This window comes from Microchirus variegatus, assembly GCF_963457635.1.
Source record: "Microchirus variegatus genome assembly, chromosome: 10".
Lineage (NCBI taxonomy): Eukaryota > Metazoa > Chordata > Actinopteri > Pleuronectiformes > Soleidae > Microchirus > Microchirus variegatus.
The window spans coordinates 18,364,071-18,379,674 of NC_139811.1; the positions used below are offsets into that span (position 1 = coordinate 18,364,071).

Consider the following 15,604-nt stretch of genomic DNA (forward strand, 5'->3'; position numbering starts at 1 on the left):
ACACAACTGTGATTTGTGAGGCAACAATGTTACCCACTTGCAATTGTGATAAACTTCTCTTAACCTTATTGTATTTATATGATTTCTATGCAGTCCTGTATGACACCACCAGCTTTGTTGTTTTTGTATGTCAACTGTGCTCACTGGTTAGAACAGTGTGACTGAAAGTCTTTTATATAATCAAGCTGTCAGTGTTGCTAATATATTCATCTGGAGCAATAAACTTTAAGTTCAATTAATTAGGATTCCACTCCAGTTTTAAGAGCCAGGGTCATGCTATAAATTTGTTCCAATAAAGTGATTTGTTTTTCAATAATTATACATTTATGGTCATTACAGCCTGACCATAGAGCATACAACAACTCTCATGGTGGCTTAACTTTGCGCAGTACTTCTGTTTTATGAAGTTTCATCTAACTAACTAATCTAACTAATCCACTATATGTTCCGTCCATGATGAAACGCCATCACAGGGAAGATTTTCTCCGTTCGACATCGACATCATCATCATCTTCTCCATTACTGCTGTGGAAAACAGCAGAGAATTCCCGCATACTGGAGAGTGTAGCATGTGTGAGGAGAATGTAAAACGGCGAGAACACTGAGATTTATCGTTGCAGTCATTAAACACGACTGTGGGCTGCTCTGCATGGCTGCTTTGTGGCGGCATCATCGAGCGAGAGAGCTGCATTTGACTTGGACACAGCTCCGTTGACACGAACATAAGAGCTTAAAGTGAGTGTTTTGTGTGCGTGTGTGTGTGTACAGTGTGTGCGTGTACAGTGTGTGCGTGTCGCCTCTATACATATAAATATCCAGAGGCAGAACATGATGACATGGTGATTCAACAACTCGCTCTTTGTCTCTTTCAAATAAACACACACATGCATTATCATTCTTTCCGCCACAAATCCAATAACAGTCATTCCAATGGTGGTTCACTTTAGAATTGTATTTTCTGAAGACAAACACGGACCATTTGCTAAAAAGTGTTTCTCGTGGGGCATATGCATCGTTTTTACATGACAAACACATACACGGATACAGAAGAAGACGAAGGGCAAAGGCAAATCCAGCATTTTCTTACTTTGGTAAAGCAACACATGATTAGATATGACACACACACACAGACAAACAGACGCACACGGACAGGAAAACTATTTGTTCCCCAGTGTGTATCTTTAAGGAACAGCCTGACGAGGAGAGAAATGTGAATGTTTGTTGTCACACATGGGAATCTGATGAAAAGAAGTGATCAGTTTCATCTCTAAACATTTAGAGAACATGTTTAAACCTGGACCTTTTGGATGTGGAAGCAGTTGGTCTACCGTGCTTTTGTTAGCTCCAAAAATAAATCGATTGATGAATATAAAGCATTTTTTTTATTCGAAGGAGTTGTCCTTAGGGGGCCACCATTCAGGTGGGGTCGGGTCAAATGTGCTTTATCTCTTTTATTTTTAGCTCTGCTTCACTCCACCGTCTCTCAATTGGCAACGTCTGTTCCTTCTTTATCTGCTTAATTCTCCCCTTTGTTCACCCACTGTGCCACAACGTCCTGCTTGTTGCTAAGAATGAAGTGTGCGGTGGCATTTTTAGAGCTCTCTTAATGAAATCAGCTGCCTGCTACAGACGACATCAAGGCCACGAGAGCAGTGGGAGCGAGGCCAAATAACAGCTGCGGGGCAGGAAATCCAAAACAATGCATCGACATATCCAATCAGGCTCCACCGAGCTGAAAGCAAACACAGAGGTGAGTGATAACTCTTCACTTGCCTCTGTGATTACCCCCCCCTTTCACCCCTTTCACATACAAGTAGTCAAGTAATTCATAATTGATCAGGACAAACGACAAACTACGACAGCATTTGAGCTCCTGGAATGTGTGTTGATGCTGTTTGGGAATCGGTGACCCCTCACTGCACTGGACACACAAAGATAACGTCGATCTTTTTTGCTTTACTGAGACTGAGAAAGCAAATAAACACATTCCTCTACATTTGCAGCCTGTTCCTACAGAAACACAGGCACATTAAGCTGCATCAATCATGCTCCCTCTCCTCGCTTCAGATTAATTATGATCACAGTCGTGGCATCACTTTCTTCATATGCTGTGAGGCCTTTTTGTGAGAATCTTAATAGAAATATGATGAGGTGCAAAAAAAAAAAAAGAAAAAAAAAAAAAAAGGAATAATAAAAACAGCTAAAGTAGCAGTCCTGTAATGCAATTTCAGCACCATAATGGTTAGTTATAATGTACCTTAAAAACCCAGCATATGTAACGTAACGTGTTTTTATATCAAAGCATTGCTTAATCACGTGGCTTCAATACAAGTGGTCAATGCACACTGTATATATTAAGATATTTGTCAGTTATCCTTCAAGAGATTTCACAACCTGGGCACCGTGTGAGCAAATCTCTATAAGATGAAATATCCGCCTGTACATGCGCGGTCACCTCCTAACAGACCACGTCTTTGACTAACAGCTGCTCGGTGGCTTTATGTGTCCAGGACTGTGACTTCCACAGTGAAATAAACCATGTGATGTTTCATTCTCGGTGCACACGTGACAAATTTACACCACCTCCACGTAGTTGGCTGGGTAAAGCCCCTCCCACCCTCCATCCTTCATGCCCCGACACCAGCCTTGATCGTCCTCGTCCTCGATCTTCAAAAACTCCTCACCTGCAGTGACACACATTTCATCATCCTTGTGATTATCATTATTATTATTATTTTATTTATTTATTATTATTATTTTTTAAATAAGAGCTGCAACCAATGTTTTTTTGACAAAACTAAATTCTTTCTTGGTACGTACTGAATTTACTGGTGCCAAACCATGCATTTAAACCAACTATAGACAGATATTCGGTTTCTAATCAATTCGAGGTCAGAAAACCTTCTCTTATTTGCGAAGAAAAAATATAAGTGTTCTGCTGGATTGCAGTTTCAGAGACTTCAATTGACTTCAATATACTGTGTTGTGCAGCTGAATTTGCCGTTTTGGCATCGCTTTAATAACATTAATAATCATTAGATAACCAGCAAATACAGGAAATATGTGTTAAAGGTGCATTATGTAATAAATCTAAAGCAACTGGCCCTAAAATCCTCCTAATATGTCACAGAGACTCAGGAATAATATTCATATAACAAACTGAACAGTACAGACAAAATATTTGCATACTAAGTTTTTTTTGCAGACTGCAAATCTTGTTTATGTTTTAAAATCATGTTTTGGCATGTGGCGCCACCTATCGCCGTCTACCAATCATTGCAGTCAGTAGAGTCTCAGCTGCCGAGCAACCACGGGTTGCCAGTTACGTCAGAAAACGAAACCTAAAAGACCTCGGTATTTTGAATTTGAATGTAGTGACTGTTTTTTGGCCACATTCTTACATATGGCACCTTTAAGTTTTGAAATCACTTTTTCTTTCAGGAGAAAACAGCATCTATAGGCTAAAATGTATGACTGTGAAATCCCTTCCACATGAAAACACTACGACCCTGACTCTCTCTGCAGTGGAAATGTTGTAATATGTCATGGCTGCTGTCACAAAAGAACTATTACAGCAGTTTCCTTCATGACGTGCTTGAAAACACCTTTCAATAACAACATTCCATTTAAAATACCAAAAATCACAGAATTCTGCATCCGCAAGCCTTATAACAAAGTTAGATTTTTTTGCACAGTAATGTTTATTATATTATTGAATTATTGTCGTGCACTTATTTAAACAATGCTGTTTACTGTGTCTGACTAAATCTATACACACCGGTGCAGCTCAGTACATTCCACAAGTCCGACGTTGTGTTTACCTGCTTTAAAGGACAGCTCATCTGTCTCCTGGCCAACGTAATCATACAGAGCTCTGACTCTCACTCCTCCAATCATCACACTGACACCAAGAAAAAGAGAGAGACAGGAAGATCGACACAGCACGGCATCACATGAGTGAAACAAACATAGACACGTGTCATCTTTCTTTTATTTCCTACAGTAAACTCACCCCTTCTCTAGTGTTCCTTTCTTTTCCACATCCTTTTTCCCTTTTTTGTTCTTCTTATCAGGGATCCAATCCTATTGACATGAAATGAATAGGAAATGTTTAAATGCACCCAAAAAACAAGATACTTGACGACAAATGATGCAAAAAATCCAAAAAAAACAAAAAACAAACCTGGAAGTGAGGCCAGTCTGTGGGCATTCCAGGCCCGTGGGTGTTTTTCCACCAGCGAAGGTCCTCTTGCTCATCGATGGCCATCAGTGTGTTGTGCAGATCATTGTACACAGCTAACGCACTACGCCAGCAGGAGACATTCAAAACTGTATTTTAACCCTTTAACCATTTCAACTTTTAAAAAGGATGGTGACCTTTCCTACAAAGTAGCTACTGTAGAAGACGTTCTCTTGTGAGGTACAGTATATAGTCTGACAGGTTTATGTTGGGCATAATAAACACGTTGCACACGGATAAGCAGTGTATTGGGTGACAGCTGGATAATTAATGGTATGGCATACATTTCTCTAATGATCATACTGTAATAAAGCATTTTCAGTCCATGATGACAAGAGTATTGTCCGAGTATATTCTCTGCAAAACAAATTGCCCCTCTGAGATAAGTTACTGTATTCCATTCTTCTTCTCTACAAACCTCTACTTCAGTCACACGCAGCTTGTACTGCATCCAAGTCTTAACATTAAGCAGTTTATATAATATTTGCTCTCATTAACCCAAAATGGTTCCTGAAGATTTGATAAAATAATTAAACTGTTGTCTTGCTTCCTTTATCAGAATCGAAAGGAGTCAGTGAGAAACGCTGTGATAATCTGTGGAGAAAATGGCTTTTAATTAGCACTAAACTCACTCCAGCTATTGATTTTAACACCCTCGGCGCTAAAGACACAGCAAGACACGAGAGGCAAAGAAACCACAAATTTAAATTTGGTTCCAGTCACTTAACTAACAAACACACCAATCTCCACCTCGGCGTCTCGAGGATCCCGTGGCCGTGTGTCTCACCTCTCATTGTTGGTGATGTCCAGATGTGTGTGGATGGAGAGGAAGGCCTGTTTGAGGAAGACGATCCTTTTCCGCTCCTCTTCCTGGGACTGGTCAAAGATGGACTCCATCTCCTCCATGTAGCGAGGAGCATAGCGGTTCACCTCCTCGAGGACTTTCTCGTAGCGGGAACGAACCTGCGACACAGTAAAATATAGTTAATACCAGATATGGACACTATTACTCACTCAAAAAAGTGTTCTTTTTTTTGTTGTTTTTTTAAATGTTGTGTCACTGGCCAGTATAACCTAATTTAGTCCAATAAAACAAAACATTTAATATTCTATATATTTGAAAAGATGGAAAAAATTCAATAATTTCATAAAAAACAGTTCAAGCACATTAACTTTGGTGGATGTTTTCGAGACATCTGCAAATCACATGGTACCATAGGCTCCTGATCTTCCCCGCCATTGTCAACATTAGGCTACTAGATTTTTTTCACACCTCCAAATGCTGACCTGTGGAAAGTGTTTGGACTCGCTCTTCATTGCGCTTCTACTGGTAAAAACTGGACACCATTTATAATTGATGACTGATACTGTAGTTACAGAACAAATCACACTTCAGTGAAAAGTGTTAGCTACCTTCTCAGCCTCTTGTTGAGCGATCTCTCTCTCCTCCTGGATCTTCTTTTGTTTGTCGATGGAGACGTCTGGGTTTCCCTGAGCGTGTGAATCTCGCTCCCTGGCTATGTGCTCTTTACGGCTCACCTTATGGTACGCCCTCCTGGCTTTATCCAACTGAAGAAGAACCAAAATGACCTGTTACTATATCGTCATCAAACTGTGCACTCAAAAACAATACAGCAGAAAAACTGTGAAGACAGACCTTCTTAAGGCGTTTGGCCCACGGCTTCTGAGCTCGTGTGAAGCCCGTCTCGGTGTCCTGAGACTCCTTGAATCCTCCAAATAACTTCTTGTGGAAAGTGTCCTTCTGCCAGGTCCTGACCTTGTCTCCGTCCTCTGACACCAGCGAACGGCAGATGGAGGCGTGTAAGGAAGCCAGTCGATCAGCAGAGGACAAAAAACACTGCCAGGCCTTCAGAAGAGAGCCGTATAGAGGAGCTGATGGAGGAAGAAGAAAGAAAAACCATTTGATTCTTTTTTTACTTTGAAAATATGGCCATTAAATATTTATAATTTCTTATCACTATATGGACAAGAGGATTTGGTGATTCAGGTGTTTCAATCAGGCTTTAGGTTTGACCTTTGGACAATGTTATGCTTCCAATTTTGTGGTAACAGACAAGATTGTCCCCCAGTGCACAAAGCAAGGACTATAAAGACATGGTTTGACCAATTTGATGTGGAAGAACTTGACTGTTCCGCATAGAACCCCTGACCTCAACCACATCGACCACCTTTGGGATGAACTGGAACAGAGGTTGCGAGTCAGGTCTTCTCATCTATCATCAGTGCCTGACCTCATCGATGCTCTACAGAATGAACGGGCATATATCCCCATAGAAACACTTAAAAATCTTGAGGAACGTCTTCCAAGAAGTGTGGAAGCTGTTATCGCTGCAAAAGGACGACCAACTCCATATAAAAGTACTGAATACGTCATTACAGCCCTTGTTGGTGTAATGGTCAGGTGTCAAAATACTTTTGTCCATTATAGTGTATGTTTTATATTCGCTTTATGTCGTCACCGTAAGTGACCTGAGGTGGCGGTTACTGTACTTACTGGAGTCCACCACTGGCTTCCATTTGTTGCTCCATTCACTAAGTTGCTGGGCGTACTGTCTCTCCACCCGAGCTCTCTCTTGAAAACATGCCACTATGTCATTACAGGCCTGGAAAGCGTCTTCTGTCCGCTTCACCGTGCGCTGATAGTTCCCAGGCTGCCAGGACACAAAGAGAGAGAGAGAGAGCGAGAGAGAGAGAGAGAGAGGTGTGAGATCTCCTGTTCACACTAGATAAACAGCAGGAGGAGGACGGTGAAACCTCAAGCTATATGGACAGCGTGTTTAAATGGTGTTCGATACAAACTGTTAGTGTCTTCTTTTTGGATGCACCGTTGCGAATTAAAAACAGTACAGGCTACACACAGCTGCTCACAGTTTATTTCTGGCAGAGTAGAAACGGCATCTGCAACATTAACCGGTTTAGTACATGAAACTAAATATATAACCTTTTCAGTCAACATGACTCTCCCCTCTTCTACTATCTTACACTCAGTCATCATTATCATTCAATTTACTACCGTTACTACTACTACGATCATCTCTTCATCTCTGCTTCTAATAATATTCTATAATAATAATTCCTTTAAAGCAAGGCTATTCAACTTAAGGCCCGGGGGCCAGAACCGGCCCTTCAAGCAATTTGGACTGGCCCGTGGCCCATTAACCCATAAATGATGAGTTTACTTTTGGCAATCACTAGTACAGCTGTAATTGTAGGCAGCCTGTGTCCCAGAATATTTTGCACTATGAGCCAACTGTAGCAATTGTACCTGAATATTATCGGTACTGTTACTTATATTACTGCAAATATAGCCTTTTGTGGCCATTGCACCTTAATGTTGTTTATATTGTTACCTCTAATTTTGTAAGATCCAATTGTGACTGTTATACCCAAAAGTTGGTGGTACTGTAACTGTAACCTTGTTCTGTACCTGGATGTTGGTGGTTTTGTTACTTACCTTTTTTGCACAAAACTAGCAGCCATTTCAATAAATAAGTGCTAAATAATTTATAACATTTTGTATCTATTTGTATCCGTTTACTGTACATGCAACACAAAATAGGAGTACAGGGGTTGACCGGCCCACTGGCTGGACAGCCTTCTGAAAAGCTGGCCCTCCGGACATTTTAGTTGAATAGCCCTGCTTTAAGGGTTGCAGAAGGTGATGGAGCCAAAATTAAAAGCTTAGCTTTGCTTATTTTAGCTTAGCATATACATCCAAAATATTCAAGTTCAACTGTTCCTGTTTTAAAATCTCTTTCTTTGTTTTCATTAGCTTTCACCACAATGTGAATTGAACTAGTGTGTGTTGTGTTATTGTATGCTTTTATGTCTGTTGTATGCATGTACGACATATATATTTAGACTGTACAGCACTTTGGTGAAACTCTGTTGTTTTAATGTGCTTTATAAATAAAGGATTGGAATTTTTTTTACAGGCCATCCATTTTACAACCAGTGCATCTGAAGCAGTAAAAACTCATCTTTATGCTAAGCTAACTGTATTTCCTAAAATGTTGACTCAGCTCAGCTCCATGTGTCCTAAGTTGTGCCAGCTAACAAGTATATGCATAAAACCATGAGCTGGAATAAGAACAACTAAATGGAATGAAGCAGTTCCATATTAAACATATCTGTTTTATCTTATACAACTATCATTTCTACTTTGACAAAAAGAGACACTCCACTTTTAACAGTCATTGCTGGTCTGCGGATCATCCCCGGCTCAGTTTGTCATAACAAGGTCCAGGTTGCACCCACATCTCCTTTCACAGCTGTGACACTGCTGTAGCCGCCTTAAGGTCAACCCCCACGTGCCACAAGTGACACTTTACTGGCATCGAGTTTCCTGTGGTAAACTGTGACGGCGGCGGCGGCAGTGTGGGGTGTGGTGAGTGGACATGAGGACAAGGCCCCGACCATAAAAAAAAAGCCAGATGGAAGACAGGAGGGCAGCGACGGCAAGATCCTGAGTGTAATAACATATCTGAAGCAAGTGTGTTGTTTGTGGATGTGGAATCTGGAAATCTCTCTGCAATTTTCCTGGCAGCCGCCGTCAGCTCCGACTCAACACTCACTCCTACTCTCTTCTTCACTTTCTGTCAGACCTCTTGTTCATTAGCCTCTGACGGATTTGCGCAGCTGCTGCTGGTTGAATGAACCTGTTGTCACGTTGTGTTAAATCATCTGAGGTAATGCACTTATTGTAAATACTATAAAATGACTTTTATATCACGGATGACATTTTCCCTTCTTAAACACGTTAGCTGTGGAGCTCCAGTTACTGCACGTTGGCTCATTCAGATGGTTTAGGAACTCTAAACACCAGCTGTAATGTCACTCGTTACACCCACACGCTGTATGTCCACTTCATAATCCATGCAATGACTGTTGGCATACACTAAATAATTACACAGTGCATAGCGGTGCTTTTTTTATTCCCCTGAGTAACATCAACTGTCTTTCTCATGCACAGACCACAGTGACCTCCATGTTTGCATTTTTACTTACAACTGAAGGGCATTTGTCTCCAGTGCAACTCTTAATTAGTGGATAATGAAATGAAAGTGCACCGTAAAGGTCAGTCACTTAAGTCTTTACATGTGAAATGAAGATAGTAATGCTGGTGGCACTTGGACTAAATTAGCAGTTTTTTTCAAATGAATTCAATTTAAGCACAGATATTCCTTTTCTGACCTTTCTCTAAAGCATCCAGCTTCACGCTGTATGCATCATTTAAGGCATTTGACATTATGTATCTGCCTATTATTTCACACACAAGCATACACTGTATTAAGCTGGAAGCGTCACACATGGTAAGGTGCTTAAGAGTAAAAATGTAAGCTGTACGTATATACAATCATCCAAAAGAATCAAAGACATTTAATTTTGCAGAAATTAAATGTCGACTGGGGGTACTTCTCATCCGTGCCTCCCCTGCGCCTCCTTTTTTTCCTTCCTTTCAGCCTCTGTTGTGGTTTTTTCACTGAATCTCCTTGGTCCTCGTCTGAGAGTTAAATGGAAACAGCTGAGGAATCCACTTTGAGGCCAGAAGCAACGCTGCAAAGACTCAGCGGGCCAATCTCTGAGGCAGATGCTAATCTGCTACCAGAAAATCTAGTAAAAATGTGTCGTCAAAGAAAATGGCCAACGGGCCTCTGCTGAAAAATCCCATTTCCCGAGTGTAACTGAATATAGCGCTGTGTTCGTCCTCAGAACCATGAGTAGAACGTCTTTTATTTTATTATTTCTCATGCCATTAAGTGTAACATGTTCAGGATCAGGCAGCTTTTTATCAGTTTTCCATATAAAACATGTGTGATCTTGTGTTAATCAGGAATGATGGGCACTGTGGTGAGACTTACGCATTTTTTTTCCATTTAATACAACATGTTCTTCTTAGTCTTTGTTCTGGCTTTGTACATAAAAGTCTAGGCCAGAGTTTCCCAAATGTTTTATTTGAGCAAAGGCGACAAAGTACAACGACCAAATTCACAATATAAATGATTCATGACAAGAGCAAATTGCCTGCAAAACTATTCCTGCCACATAATATATGGCACTATTAAAGGTGCCATATGTAAGAATGTGGCCAAAAACAGTTACTACATTCAAATTCAAAATACCGAGGTCCCTTAAGTTTCGTTTTCTGACATAACTGGCAACCCGTGGTTGCTCGGCAGCTGAGACTCTTGGTGAGTTCAGTTTGTTAAATTAACATTATTCCTGAGTCTCTGTGACATATTAGGAGGATTTTATGGCCAGTTGCTTTAGATTTATTACAAAATGCACCTTTAATTTATATGTGCTACTTAATAAACCTTCAGGAAAAAACTATTCATGTAGCAACTCCCGGCTTAAATAAATCGAAATAAAAGTGCTAAGTAGAACCATATAAGGTTCTTCGGCTTGTCCTCATAGGAGAACCCTTTTTGGCTCCAGGTAGAACCTTTTTATACAGGTTCCACCAAGAACCCTTTTAAAACCCTTTATTCAGGAAAGGAGTTTTAAAGGGTTCTCTAGATCAAAATGGTTCTTACTGGAACCATTAGTGTCACCGAGAACCCTTGGAAAAACCCTTTCTTGGGGAAAGGATTTTTCAGAAGCAAATGGTTCCAGGTAGAACCTCAGCCCTTGAAGAAGGATCCTTTTGGAACCCTTATTTCAAAGAATGTATATATGGTTTTAAACACCATTTTATGAGACACTGTGCTGCACTAAACAACAAAGATGTCCCCATAGAAATGTTTGTCTTAGTAAGATAAGATAAAGCGTCCTGCAGTGATGGAGTCTCCTGCAGGATAAAAAAACAATGATGTTCTGTTACAGCAGCTTAAAACCATCCATTCAGTCGATTCTGTCAGAGCTGAATATCCATAAATATCCATATGTGTCCTCTACGGCAGCGTCATTGTTATCATCGCGACAAACAAAAAGAGCTACACTTTGCAGTATAATGACAGACAGGAAAAGGCCTGGAAACACATGCAGCACAACATGAGGCTGCCAAAATTACAGGAGGGGGAGAGATGAAAGTTGGGAGCGGCACATCGAGGCCAACGGGAGACAAAGCCCGCATTAAAGCGGTGGCACACTCAAAAACGAGACGCTCCGGCACTTTGGATGTCGGAGGTGTTTACAGCTATAAAACATGATGGCTAAACAGAACCGTGTCTCGTAAACAGAGCACAGTGATCCTGTGTGTTTGTTACTGCTGCTGCTCAACCGGAGCAGGGAGATTCAGGACCATTGAAAACAGGAACTGGTAGATTTATGAGCAAAAATAACTGCATATGAGTTTGTCTTGTTGCTGTTAGTGTAATTCATCCTGTGTTATCACGCTCAGTCAAATCTCAATGAGCAGCCAGCATTTGCTGTTTCGTTGAATTATATACAACTCTGTCCGTTATTGGATGTTGTTGTTTGTTTTTCTGTACACATTTGTTGAGCTTGATTGTGGTTGATTGTTTACTACCACACACGGCAGCCAGCTTCGCTTATCACAGAGATGGCAAATGGTGAACAAAGCAGGCAAAAGCCTGTTCATCAGTTACACCAACTATGCACTTTTCTGATGAATCTGCAAGATAAACTTCATGTTTGGTCGATTTTAAACAGGATAGGAGAAGAAATCTCATCGTTTTTCCTTTATGCAGCAGCAAAAAATAAAATAAATACCAAGTGGTGCAATATAGCAGAAACACGTTCAACATCCCAAGAGACGTGACCCCCCCCCCCCCCCCCCCCCCGCGCGTGCAGCGCTCTTTGTAAAACAACGGCAAACAATCAAATACCTAATGAGCCGAAGACGATGCCAAAAACCTTCTCTGAGTGCAGTTAAGCCCGAGTGAGGGAATCCAGCGTGTGCATTAGTCACGATTCACTTTTTTTTTTTAAAAAGAAAGCACAGCCTTGTTTACACTGATGTGAAAGCCCGAGCGACTAAACTGTGAAGTCTGTTTTGACTGGAAGGTCACAGAGACTGGAGCGATGGAGGCAGAAGCTATCTCGTGTATCTCAGCCTCCAGACTGAATTCAGAGAGATAACTTGACAAGGACAGACACACACTATAAATGTGCTAGAACACATATTCTTACCATCCAGAAGCTGCGATTGCTGGCATCTTCAGAGCTGGATTCTGCAGACAGCGTCGACATCCTGTTCTCTGTGTGAGACGGTAAAGAATATGTGATTTCAAACTGTTACAAATAAGCTCAAAACATGTTCACGGTCTGACTTTAATAGGGTAAATAAGTGACATTATTCTGAGAGTTCTGCTCTCACACTATAAAAGGGAACTGGTCGTCACTGCTTTAGACATTAACATTCTTCCTTGCAACATGCGGCATTTTGACCGCTGCCACGACTGAACACACTGACCTTTGTATAATTGGTTTAGATGTGAGGCTTTGTAGATACAATATGCACAGAAATGTCATCTTGTTTGCACATTTTGAAGCAGATGAAGCTTTAACAGCTTCCAACATTGCTTATGATCCTGCAACTCGTTCTTAGTTAACTTAGGAAACAAATATTATACACGTTCAGAGCCAAATCACTACCAGAAATCCTTGTGCATGGGAATCGGTGACGAGCCACACGTCCATAACAGGAAGTCACTTCCTCTAAAAGTCCCAGAGGGTTTATTTAGTCAGACATATCCCACAGTCCTGTCAGGTCAACTCAGCATCGTTCATTAATCAAATGGAAAAAAAAACAAAAAAACATAGAGAACAATCTTATGTAGACTCTCTTATGTGAATGTTTTTGGGTCATGGCTATTCAAATGATGTGTTATCTTACAGTTGGTTTTTATAATCTGTTTAATCTGTGTTCATGTGTAACAGCTGACGTGATATTTTCAATAAAGTACAACAATATGTGATAAGAAAAGCTCAGTATTCCCTGAGATAAATGTGCTCTTGTCTATCCTTGGATTTATAGTGATGTGTTTCAGTGAGTGCATCATTTCGTGGAGGCTTTTGTGAAGCCATTAAAAGTGGAAGGTGACGTGCCCAATAAATTTGAAAGCAGGAGGTGTACAGTAAACGCAGGCAGCATCAGCCAGGAAGGCCTGTCCTGTCCTGTGCCGCACGAGCAAGCTTTGAAACATGAGCGATCCTAAAATTAACAGGGGCTAAAGGTCAACACACATCCTATAATTCACACTCAATTTCTTCCCATGCTGGTGTAACTCTCTCTCTCTCTTCCTCTCTATCTCTGCTTTTATTCTTGTAAAAAAAAAAGTCACACCTGCACATTCTGTTCAACAACCAGCAGACACGCGCTCACATGGTACGAGGTCACAGCCATAACACGCATCTGTGACGACGACGATGACGCTCGCTCAAGAAAAAAGTCAACTTTTCCAGTTAAATATCTGAGCACACAGCAGTTTTGTGTTCTGAACTCAGGTCAGACAAAGCCCTCATGTCTTGTCTGTTCTTCCTCCCTGCAGCCATTTCTCCTCATGCTCCACACAATTAGATTCAATGATTTTTTTTTCCCCCTCCACATCCTGCTGTTCATGGGGCATCACATGCTCGTGCCTCTCCCCTCCGCTCGACTCTTCTTCAGTTTTTCTTTCGGCTGCTGCGTCTCTGAAACTGAAGCCTCGGAGATTACACAACACGGAGATTCACAGGAGGTCACAAAAATAATGAGCAGCCCCCTTTGACCCTTGACCTCGACTTCCTGTCCCGTTGCTGACTGACTTTCCATGGGGTGCAACTGTGAAAGAGTTTTCACTGTGGGGGATTGTGCTGCTCTGCTGTCCAACCTTATTAAGAATAGTGATTTTACTTGTGTGTATTCGGTAAACGAAAGCGTTTGCTTGTAAATTAATCATTTGGTCCATCGTCCACCTCTTTAAAGGTGCCATATGTAAAAATGTGGCCAAAAACGGTTACTGCATTAAAATTCAAAATACCAAGGTCTTTTAGGTTTCGTTTTCTGACGTAACTGGCAACCTGTGGTTGCTCGGCAGCAGAGACTCTACTGACTGCAATGATTGGTAGACGGCGGTAGGTGGCGCCACATGCCAAAACATGATTTCAAAACATAAACATGATTTGCAGTCTGCAAAAACAAATTTTTAATGCAAATATTTTGTCTGTACTGTTGTTGTTGGTGAGTTCAGTTTGTTATATGAACATTATTCCTGAGTCTCTGTGACATATTAGGAGGATTTTATGGCCAGTTGCTTTAGATTTATTACATAATACACCTTTAATTACGATTGCATACCATTTATAAGCAAGAGAATGTATTATCAACAGGAATCACACTGTTGACCACATGAGCCTTTTTTTAAAAATATGATTTTAAAACTCCTCTAAAAATGTCTTTGAGGAATAGCTGTTTAAAGAAAGTGGTCAAATAGAAAGTATATCATGTGGATTACATTCCATACTTAACCGCCCGGTAAGAAGAGCAGAATTCACACTGTACAACTCACCACCAACAAGCACAGATTTAACTCCACCATGGGTCCTCCAGACTTTTTATGACCTCCTGTACGTCAGACAGGAAATTTGCTCCCCTGGCTTAAAAGAAGAAGAAAAAAAGGTCTCCTAGTTGCATTAATCCAGACTTTCTAAAACTTTGAATTCACCCTTAAGAGAGAAAGCAACGAAATAACTATGAGCAGCTAAAGCTGTAGCTCATCTGGGTTAAGAGAGCCCATCTGGAGCTTCCAGCCAACCAAACTCTTTCACCCCTCTAACTCTGCTCATTCCCTGGCACGGTCACTCACTCCTCCCCCTGTCCCCGTTTCATCTGTCACACATAACTCAACGCACGCACACATGACAGAGAGGAAATATATAGTAACAAATGAAGACAGGACGCAGAAATAGGAGCTCAATCATTCCACCCGATCTCTGTGTGTAATGCAACCATTCAGCAAAAAAAAGGCACAGCCTTATGAGTTCTTACCTCTCTGTGTAGCTGGGGCCTCTCTCTCTCAACTTCAACACACTTTTCCCTCTTTGGTTTGGTTGAAACTCCCTTTTGAAATCAAATCTCTGCGTAGACTTGCAGTCTGCTTTTCCCCCTCCTGACTTCTTTGTACTCCTCTTCACCCTCTCCAACTTTGATTTTTCCACTCGTTTCCAAACAGCAATGCTCCTGCTCTTCCCCTTTCTTTGGCCCACTGTTTGTGTCAGATGAGTTGGCTTCTTTTTTTCTCTCTCTCTTCTCCTTCTCCTCCTCCCTCACAGCCTCCCTCCCTCCTACTCTCTGTCTACCCCCCTCTCTCTCTCTCTCCCCCTCTCTTACTGTCTCCCTCTGTTTAAAACAGCTGCAGGAAACTTTGTCTCTTGTTCATTGTACTTCACCACTTGTTG

General features: G+C 41.2%; 1 protein-coding gene across 2 annotated transcripts; it reads right to left on the reverse strand.

Annotated features, from left to right (window-relative positions):
* Positions 1-941: 941 nt before the first annotated feature.
* Positions 942-15,372, reverse strand: LOC310932629 (protein kinase C and casein kinase substrate in neurons protein 3). 2 transcript variants are annotated; one of them, XM_083895959.1, is made up of 10 exons: positions 15,195-15,372; positions 12,356-12,423; positions 6,756-6,912; positions 5,898-6,133; positions 5,654-5,809; positions 5,028-5,203; positions 4,184-4,304; positions 4,013-4,083; positions 3,822-3,901; positions 942-2,684 (listed from the first exon to the last, which is right to left on the reverse strand). In XM_083895959.1, the coding sequence occupies exons 2-10, from the start codon at positions 12,413-12,415 to the stop codon at positions 2,575-2,577; spliced, it is 1,167 nt and encodes a 388-aa protein (XP_083752085.1). In that variant the 5' UTR covers positions 12,416-12,423; positions 15,195-15,372; the 3' UTR covers positions 942-2,574. The 2 variants fall into 2 exon arrangements, with proteins under 2 accessions (XP_083752085.1, XP_083752084.1); XM_083895958.1 differs by lacking the exon at positions 15,195-15,372 and adding an exon at positions 14,716-14,964.
* Positions 15,373-15,604: the final 232 nt, after the last annotated feature.